The sequence below is a fragment of the Nansenia antarctica genome (assembly GCF_963989245.1).
Source record: "Nansenia antarctica genome assembly, chromosome: 10".
Classification (NCBI taxonomy): Eukaryota; Metazoa; Chordata; class Actinopteri; order Argentiniformes; family Microstomatidae; genus Nansenia; species Nansenia antarctica.
This window is the reverse complement of record NC_137680.1, coordinates 12,887,624-12,897,711: the sequence shown is the minus strand read 5'-3', so window position 1 is coordinate 12,897,711 and position 10,088 is coordinate 12,887,624. Positions and strand designations below refer to the sequence as shown.

The 10,088-nt window shown below is 45.2% G+C and overlaps 1 protein-coding gene across 1 annotated transcript in view; it reads left to right on the top strand.

The window, feature by feature from the left end:
• me1 (malic enzyme 1, NADP(+)-dependent, cytosolic) overlaps positions 1-7,299 on the top strand; it is a 79,443-nt gene extending 72,144 nt beyond the window's left edge. Inside the window, exons 10-14 of the mRNA XM_080540894.1 lie at positions 1,514-1,619; positions 2,065-2,207; positions 2,871-3,044; positions 5,454-5,552; positions 6,903-7,299. Coding sequence (XP_080397020.1) covers positions 1,514-1,619; positions 2,065-2,207; positions 2,871-3,044; positions 5,454-5,552; positions 6,903-7,070 — 690 coding nt within the window. The 3' untranslated portion in view covers positions 7,071-7,299. The remainder of the gene's footprint in view (positions 1-1,513; positions 1,620-2,064; positions 2,208-2,870; positions 3,045-5,453; positions 5,553-6,902) is intronic.
• The last annotated feature ends 2,789 nt before the right edge of the window (positions 7,300-10,088 follow it).

Sequence of the window (10,088 nt, the reverse complement as noted above, 5' to 3'; positions counted from 1 at the left end):
ATATGAACCAGCGACAGAGCTGCAGAGTCCCTCCCTCCCTACAGTGATGATCTGTCTGAAAGCGAGACATGGTAGAAGAACAGGTCAACAGGGCAGGGAGAGACTATCAGGAAAATCCGGAGGAACATTATGGAGTGTAATGGAGGAATATTCTGGAGATTCTGGAGCTCTGCTCTGGGTGTGGATTGGTTTGAGCTGGGATCTTTTGTCCTCCAGTCCTTCTATTCGGTTATTGACATAGGCAACCATGTTGAGTTTGCTCCACCAGAGAACAGCTGTCGTCTAATCCCTGATCTTAATGGAAGACTGATAACTGTTAATCATGGTGATGCTACCTCATTGGAATGAAGAACTTGTCCAGAGAATGTCATCTGGACTATGTTAGAGGATGGGGTTCAGTTAATCATAGATACAAATTAATCACACATGACTCTGCATTGTTTAAAGGGGCAATCTGTAATTAGTACATCAACTTCTGGACTTTTAAATGAATCAGCCTCATGAGCTTCGCTCAACTGTCTTTCCCCATCAGAACCCAAAATATGAGCTTGTTTTACTCCATTGTTTGTAAACAATGCAATCCAACCCTAAAGCCCAATGCACACGGCGTGCGATTTTGTTGCACGACAACATTCGATTCTCAATTCACACCAATGAATGAATGATGGAGAATCGAATGTTGTCGTGCGACAATATCGCATCGCACGCCGTGTGCATTGTCTCATTGAGATGCATTCAAAACAATGGAATCGAATTCGGCGGTGTGACAAAATCGCACGCAGTGTGCATTGGGCTTAACACTACCCACTGTATAGCTTCAAAACATGGTTAAAACTATTTTACTTTTTACTTTCATGGTCACTCCATGCCTAGTTAGTTTCTTTCCTTCTCTAAACTTAAAAAAAAAAAATGTCATACTCACCCAAAAAAGTGAGGCAAAGAAGGGAATGGTTTGTGTGTGCAGTTCTTTGTGATGAATTAAGCAATAGGGGTTTTATTATTACCAGTGTCACAAGAGAGACAGCATAGTGGTGTGAGTGTTTATAGTCATTTCATGATAAGAAGATTGAGTTCAAGCCATTCTATCAAGCCTTTGGTATTGCTCAACTCAGTAGTCATGTTTCACAAGCAATGTGTCAGCGCTGCCCCCTAGTGCCAAGAAACAATTTGCCTCCACAATCCAGAGGCGGTCCATCTTATTTCCTGTGGGAAGGTAGAAGAGCTTCATTCTCCTGGGCCCTTAGTCTTAAGTGCAATCAGGTGTGGATCACACTGTGTTTGTTGATCTTGGAGAATATCTTCATCAAATACCACATATCCTCCCCTCTCTTCTTCATTACACTCCTTTGTCACAGGCATTGTTTTATACTTTTATATATATACCTTTATTGTGTATGACTCGATATATCACACAATGTGTCTTTATTTGGCCCATTATAGGAAGCCAAAAGCTCATTTCCATTTCACAATGGTTTTCAAAATCGAAATTTGACCACCGTCCTCCCCCCTGCAGGGCCGAGACCACCTGACCCATGAGAAGGTGAGGTTTGCACACGAACACCCGGAGATGAGGAAGCTGGAGGACGTGGTGAAGGAGCTGAAACCCACAGCCATCATAGGTAATAGACCAATCAACTCACTGGGGCTGGAGTCACTACCGAACCAGCGCCAACGATGGTCGAGTGGTTAGAACTGGGGATGGGCGACTTTTAGTTGAGTTCATATCACACCTTATGAATGACAATAAAATGGAAGACGAAAACAAAGAAAAGAGGGTAAATGTACCAGTGAGGTACTTTAAGGAACCCGGTGTGGGCTAATATCAAAGTCTCACACCATTATATATATATTTGAAAATGAATGAATGTGAATAAAGCATGCACTATTTCACTTAATGAACGACTTGATGTACGTGTGAAATGGGTGATGGGTGATGTACTCTCGCTGGGCCTTGGCTTCATTCTGTAAAATACAGAGGGATGGTTGTCCCATGAAGGTCTGATAACAGAGTGTAGCATTGTTTGTCCTCTCAGTGTGTTTTCACCTTCCCTTTTGCATTCTCAGGAGTGGCGGCCATCCCTGGAGCCTTCACAGAGCAGATCATCAAAGACATGGCCTCCTTCAACGAGCGACCAATTATCTTCGCCCTCAGCAACCCAACCAGCAAGGCCGAGTGCACTGCTGAACAGTGTTACACCATCACAGAGGTCGGTGTCCCTGTCAGAGTGTCTGTCTGTGTGTCTGTCTGTGTGCCTGTCAGTGTCCCTGTCAGAGTCCCTGTCAGAGTCCCTGTCTGTGTGTCTGTCAGTGTGTCTGTCAGTGTCCCTGTCAGTGTCCCTGTCAGTGTGTGTGTCAGTGAGTCTGTCAGTGAGTCTGTCAGTGTGTCTGTCAGTGTGTCTATCAGTGTGTCTGTCAGTGTGCCTGTCAGTGTGTCTCTCAGTGTGTCTCTCAGTGTGTCTCTCAGTGTGTGTGTGTCAGTGTGCCTGTCAGTGTGTGTGTCAGTGTGTCTGTCAGTGTGTCTGATGTAGAGGTTCTGTGCTGCAGGGATGACATTACCAGTACCTTGTATGTCTTGTATGTCTTGACATTACCGGTACCTTGTATGTCTTGTATGCCTGTTGATGGGTGGTAGGTGTAGGATTGGTGCAGGTGTTATACTGTAAATCATTATACCTTTATTCTGCCGGTTCTCCTTCATACGTAACAACAAGGTACATTGGAGAGCAGAGGGTTAGAATTTGTACTGTATGTATGTATGTACTAATGTATATACTGTATATGTATTTTCTCAGTGAACTTGGTAAACTTGGTGGAACCTGGTAAAACAAGAGTTGCATGACAAGTGCTGATGATATGCTCTTGTGCCCCAGGGACGGGGTATCTTTGCCAGCGGGAGTCCATTTGACCCAGTGACCCTGCCTGACGGGAGGAAGTTCTACCCTGGCCAGGGCAACAACGCCTACGTCTTTCCTGGTGTCGGACTGGGCGTCACCGCCTGTGCCGTCCGAACCATCACAGACGAAATCTTCCTGACCACTGCTGAGGTAACAGACACACACACACACACACTCACAGACACAGACAGACAGACAGACACATAGACAGACAGACACACTGCTCCAACTCTCCTCTCAACCCATACTCTTGTTCTCTCTTTTGCAAATATCCTCTCTACTCTTCAGCCTGACAGTATAGTACTACCCTCTACTACCTTTTGATCATTCGCTTTCTCTACCCCATACTTTCGGCACCTCTCTCTCCACCGTACAGTATCTCTCTCACTCTAACCTCCCCCATACCTCTCCCTCTCTCTCTCCCTCCGTCTCAGAAAATCATAATATTATCAGCATTATTATGTTCAATTGAGTGGAGTGTAATTAAGCCTTTAATCCACTCATGTGACCACAGACAGTGATGTGATTAAACATCAGGCCCACTCAGGTGTTCAGGATCTCATTGATCTCACAGAGACTGACTCAGCGATGCAGGTGGTCACTGCTGAGCCTCTTACATTTTTAGATCGAAGTGAGCATGAGAAAATGAGCGCTTGAAAATCCCCTCATGTCTGCAGTCTGCTCAGTGGCGTTAGAGAAGTCTAATATCCACTGAGTAAGTCAATAACCGATGTCCACGCTGATGACTTCTTCTCACTGGAATCCATACTGTATAATTACCACCCTTCGATCTGCACGGCGGTGGTCTGCTGATAAGAAATGTGGTTAACGCAACGCGGTTACTGCAATGCAGTAACACACACAATGTGTGTGCAGTGTCGAATACCAATCGCATCTCTCGTTTGATGGTGCCACAGTTAATTAAGCGTGGAATGCCTGAGTGAGTGCATTATGACAACTGTGATTTGTGATTGTACCTGCCGTATGCTGGTCTGTCCAGGGAACGGTAGAAGAGAAGAGTCAACATGGCGTCCATTCTGCAGTCATCCATCATTCATCTTCTTCAGGTTCATTAGAGCCATCATGTCATCAGGTTTAGACCTCGAGCGACAAGAAGCAGTAAATCAGGAGTAAAATGACTCGTGCAGAGCACTAACTCAAGGATCATGGTTGACCACCCACTGAAATACTAAAGTTGATTGTACACCATCCTAGTTGGCCCCTGAGTGTCTTTCAGCACTTCACTTCACAGGTAAACAGTTCACCCACTGCTTTCAAGCTAAGGAAAGATCTCGCTCATTAAGACTCTTCTAACATTCTGTAATGGTCAGAGCTAATGAACCTTGGCGCAGAACCCAGAGTCAGGACACGTACAGTATGTAAAATAATAGGGTATTTAATGAGGGGATAGCAGGGAACGAGGAGAAGCAAGGTGGTATAGCAAATGCAGCAGGGTAAACAGGCAGGTAGTCAGGCAGGCAGGCAGGGCACGTAGGGCAGGTAGACTTGACAGGAAGGGCAGGCGGATAGTGCGGGCAGACAGGCTGGCAGGCGGACAGGTAGACAGTTGGAAAACTGGATGGAGGTCCTGGAGCATAAGGAGACAAATGTCAGACAGAGGACTAAAGCACAGGGTCTAGAAAATGAGTACGAGAACTAAACGGCCGAGAACAAAACTAACTTGAATACGGAAAACAACGATCTGGCGATGAGTGGATGGAAAGCCGGGGTATATAAATATAGCGTGCTGATGAGATGATGACCAACAGGTGAGCAGAACAAGCAGATGGAGAAGATGACTGACAGGGAGCCGACACACCCACACACAACACAAACATACAGACAAGGACAGACAGGAGAGAGGGAGGCACTGGCACAGACTAGGTGGAAGTGGAGGACGAGACTCGTGTAATTCTACTGGTAGTCTATTACTCCACTTTGAGATGAAGTGAATCTGCTTTTGTAGCGGGAATGTTACCCATGCACGGATATAAGGAGCACTAGACTAACAGTTATTATACAACAGTATAACAAGCTAGTTATTTTAATACTGGGGATAGGCCTTGAGATCTCAATACTATAAATGGAATAATATGACCAAGCTAGACGAGGGAAGAGAACAGAAGAGGAGATGGAGGGATGAAGAATAGAAAGCAAGAGTTTCTCAGAATCGTAATAAAGCTTGAAGCGCTGTGTGTGTCTTACAGAACAGTAACAGCTTGAGCCACAGAGAAAGACCTGTTTGAACTGTGTGTGTGTGTGTGTGTGTGTGTGTGTGTATGTGTGTGTGTGTGTGTGTGTGTGTGTGTGTGTGTGCGCACGTGCGTGCGTGTGCGCGTCTGTGTGTGTGTGTGTGTGTGTCGTGTTTGCTATCTTTCAGATACTTTTCATTGCATTTTGATTCAGCTCACGGCAGCACTTCCCATTGGATCTTTTGTGATCTTTTGAAAGAAAGCAAGAAGACACCATTCTGGCCTTACAAGCCTAGCTCTGATGCTCTATCTGTACTGTATGTGTGACTGGTGGATTAAGTCCTCATGTGGCTTCTCTGTGCAACAGGCCATCGCTGAGCTGGTGACAGAGCAGGATCTGGCCGAGGGAAGACTGTACCCTCCTCTCAACACCATCAGGGATGTCTCGCTCAAGCTGGCTGTGAAGGTAATGTCCTCCTTCAACATAGTCCACACACACACACATACTAGTGTTGTTCCGATACCATTTTTTGATACCGATACCGATACCTGACCGTGCAGTACTTGCCGATACCGAGTACCGATCCGATACCACGGCGTTTGAAAAAACAAAACAAAAAAACATGTTTTTTGAGCCGCATACTCACCTTGATATAAAATTATTGCTAACACTTAGTCTGGCACTGCTCAAAACCTTTGTAAAACAGGAAAAAATACCAACAGAGAGTGAATGCTATAGAACTTTTTTTTATTGTCTACCTGGTATAGTGACAAGAAAATCAACCCCTATAAAACCTGAAATGTGGCTCTCACAGATGCCAATCAGTGCAATAGCCATTTAAGATATAAAACAGTCGTAGTAGTAGTGCAACAGCAAGTGAACATTTACAAACAAAATAACTTTAAGATATAAAACAGTCGTAGTAGTAGTGCAACAGCAAGTAAACAATTACAAACAAAATAACTTTAAGATATAAAACAGTCGTAGTAGTAGTGCAACAGCAAGTGAACATTTACAAACAAAATAACTTTAAGATATAAAACAGTCGTAGTAGTAGTGGGGCTCCTCCTCGACGGTCTGGAACCTTTTGTCGACAGCCGCTAGTAGGGTTGCTTTCATTGTTTTTATCCCGCTGTCCTCCTCGGTCTCTCGGGTCAACAGTCGCTTCAGTACCACCACCGTGGGGACGACTTCAGACGCGATGGAGGTGCTAAAGCTGATTTGTTTCGTAATCTCCTCGAATGGAGCAGGACGATGTTTACTTTTTCAAGTAAAGCCCACTGGTTGGTACTCAGGGCGTGTTTGTTTTTCAGCATGCGTGTTTGTTTTTCCGCGATAGTGAAAAGCTGCCACGCCATTGGTTGAGAGCAGCTGCTCTGGGCCAATAGCGTTCCAGCAGAGGAGCATGCCTGGGCATGTCTGTGTTAGGAAGGCTGTGTCAGGCTACTATAGCAGACAAGCTGAGAAAAACGCAACGTGCTGCGTTTGAACAAGAGTTTGGTATCGGGTGTTATTATTTGTTAGTACTCGCCGATACCGATACCAGCATTTGTGTGCGTATCGGTGGCCATGCCGATACTAGTATCGGTATCGGAACAACACTAACACATACACAAACATTTGAACATAAACAAATATGCCTTAACATACATATGAATACACACACATACATACACAGGCACACACACACAAACATAAACTAATACATATAAACATATTATTAATACACCCACTCACATCTGACATAGAGTATGCATTCATGTATACTAATCTGACTAATGAATGCATGTGTGTGTATGTCTGTGTCCACTGCAGATTGTGGAGCATGCCTACGAGAACAAGTTGGCGACGCTGCGTCCAGAGCCTGCTGATAAGGAGGCGTTTGTGCGCTCCCTCATATACAGCCCTGACTATGACGAGTTTGCCGTGGACACCTACCGCTGGCCAGAGGAGGCCATGGCCATCCAGTCCTGCAAACTGTGACACAGTGGAGAGAGAGAGCGACAGAGCGAGAGAGAGGGAGAGATGATGCACAAGGGAAAGGGGTACAGGAGAAAAGGATCAGACAGATAAGAGAGAAAGGGAGTTTACTACTGAAGTGCAATATCATCGTGATCCAATGATGTTGTTGTTGTTTTAATGTGAAGATGTATCGTTATGAATGTGTAAACAACATGCCAAATAAAGACATGATCAAATATGTTTTATCTGATGTTGTTTGTGTGTGATGTATGTACACAAGAATAAGACTCTTTGGCGTTGGTTCCTCAACATTGGCATTGCAGCATTCAGATACAAAACACAATAATAACAAGTAACATAAGTACAAAGAAAGTAACGCTACATTGTTAAGGTAATAAAGTGATGGATTTTACAGTGGCTTCGATAGTGCAAAAATGCTGTTCAGAGTATGATGATATGAAATACAATGTAATACTATAGAGTACGGTCATCGATTAGTCCAATGGTGGTCAATGGCTGCGGGGTGGCAAACCCTTCCAGTGAGTTCCCCCAGGAGCCTGATTGCTTGGGGGAAATAGCTGTTTGTCAGCCTCTGGGTTTTAGCCCCACGGCTTTGGTACCGTTTTCCCGATGGCAGTAGCTCTAACTGTTTCTGATTGGGGTGGCTGGGGTCCCTAATGATCCTGAGGGTCTTTCTGACACACCGGTCCTTGTCGGTGTCGTGGATGGAGGAAAGCTCACGACCGCTGCGTCTGTGCGTGTGTGTGCCAATTCTATTTCGGTTCCATCAATTCAGTGAGTGTTTTTAAACTCCAATTCCATTCCAATTTACAAAGCTTTTTATTTTCAATGTACAGTACAATGTAAAGAACCTACGAAGTTGTGATCTTTGGATCGAAGAACTTTGAATTGTATCTGCAGGCGTGTGTTAGGTGAGGTTTGGGTATTTCCAATGTTTTGCTTCCTGACCAACACATACGACAGTCATCAACGTCCAGCTGGTTCCCGTCTTCTTCAGTTCCGCCTCGGTGTCTCACCTCCGGGTGTTTCTGGGCCGACCGCGCTTCCTTTTTCCCTGTGGGTTCCAAGTCAAAGCCTGGCGGGTGATGCTGAAGTGTGGATTTCTCAGAGTGTATCCAATCCAGGCCCACTTCTGCCGTAGAATCTATTGGGTAACAGGATCCTGCCTTGCATTCCGCCAAAGCTCATCGTTGCTGATTCGGTCCGGCCATCTCACACCAGACTGTTAGGTGTTGTTTGCTGGGTGTTAATAAATGTCTGAATCTTCTGTACCGTCGCCTTCATCCTCCACCACGTCTCGCGACCGTAGAGGACGACGGATTTGACATTTGTGTTGAAGATGCACAACTTCGTGGCCATTCGAATTTCTTTTGAGGACCAGATGTTTTTCAGCATAACAAATGCTGTTCTTGCCTTTCCTATCCTGAGGTTAACGTCTCTGTCAGTACCCCCCTCTCGGTCAACCACACTTCCCAGGTATACAAATAACTCGACTTTGTTGACAGGCTCTCCGTCTACTGTAAGTGGGACATTAGACTTGGTGTTGACTTTCATTAAGCTCTGTTTTCTTTCGGTTGATCTTGAACCCTACACCAGCTGATGTTGTTGCTAGACGAGTTGTTTTGTCCTGCATGACCAACACATACAAGAAGCAATAATCTAATCTTCAAAGACAAACAGAAACATGTGTTTACAACATATGTGATGATATACCAAGGAGGAATCAGTTGACTGTGATCACCCAGTGTGGAGGGAGAACATGAGCTTGGGGAGAGATTAAAGCTTGGCTCGCTCTCATGTCTTTGATGTCACATGGTACAGTCGATGTTTCCTCTCAACCATTCCAAGCATAGCATGATTAACTTCACTATTCATAGCTTTCAGTCACGTGGTTTCTTCCCTAGCAACCACCAACCTGAAGGGCAAAAAGTATCATAGCAACATGGCGAGTGGACGCAAACGGTTAATAAAATACAAAGGTTCCATCTCACAAAACATAATGGAATGTCAAAACTTTGACGCTCAATATCTCTGAACTACCCTAAACGGAGATAGAACCTTATAATTCTAAACGGAGATAGAACCTTATCATTCTAAACTCACGAGTTATCTTCAGTTGATGGATTTGACTTAGGGGGCATTCATTTGGGGTTCACTTCCAGCTACGGCAAACAGCACAGACCAAAATACATAACATCTCCTCCCCCCTTAGAACAGAGGCCCTCCCCTAACAATTACAACTGAACTTTAAACTTCAAATCTTAAGGCACAAGAACAACAATATATAGTTATATCGTTTCAAACAGTCTGTTTACCAAAAACACAAACATAACTACGAGATGAGGGTAGACTACCTCATCCCGTGACCATACCCATGGGAATTATTCTGTCCCAGTTGTTTGGGTGGTCTTAAACTTAGAGTCTATAAGTTCAGGCGTTCTGGAGGACGACGATCTCTTCCCGGGTAACGCTGCTCAACAGAATGTTCAGTCTTACTGTCTCTGTGAGGGGACTCTGGAACAGCCGCAGGTGTAGGAACATCCATCACCGCCCCTTGTAATGGGAATTCAGGCACGGAAGTCTCCCCATCGGTTTCAGGTGCACCTGGAGGTGGTGACGGTGGGCGATGGGGTGCTCTGAACTCTGACTCGTCCGGGACATCCACCGAAGGTTGGTCTCTGGGCGATGCTGCCAGAAGTTGATCGACGTGTCTTTTTCACACTAGTCCGGCAGCAGTTTGGACAGTGTAGGAGACGGGACCAGACCGCTTGACGATGGTTGCAGGAACCCACTTGGGTCCAGTACTGTAATTTCTGGCCAGTACTGACTCATCTGGAGAGAAGGCTCTTTCTTTAGCCCGCAGCATCCTTTGTTGGATCTGCTTCTCCTGCTGATGCTGAACGACATCTTTCACTGTTGTCGGCTTTAAGAGGTCGAAGTTGGTTCGTAGATCTCTTTTGAACATCAGGGCAGCGGGTGAAACTTTAGTAGTGGCATGTGGCGTGTTGCGATAGCTTA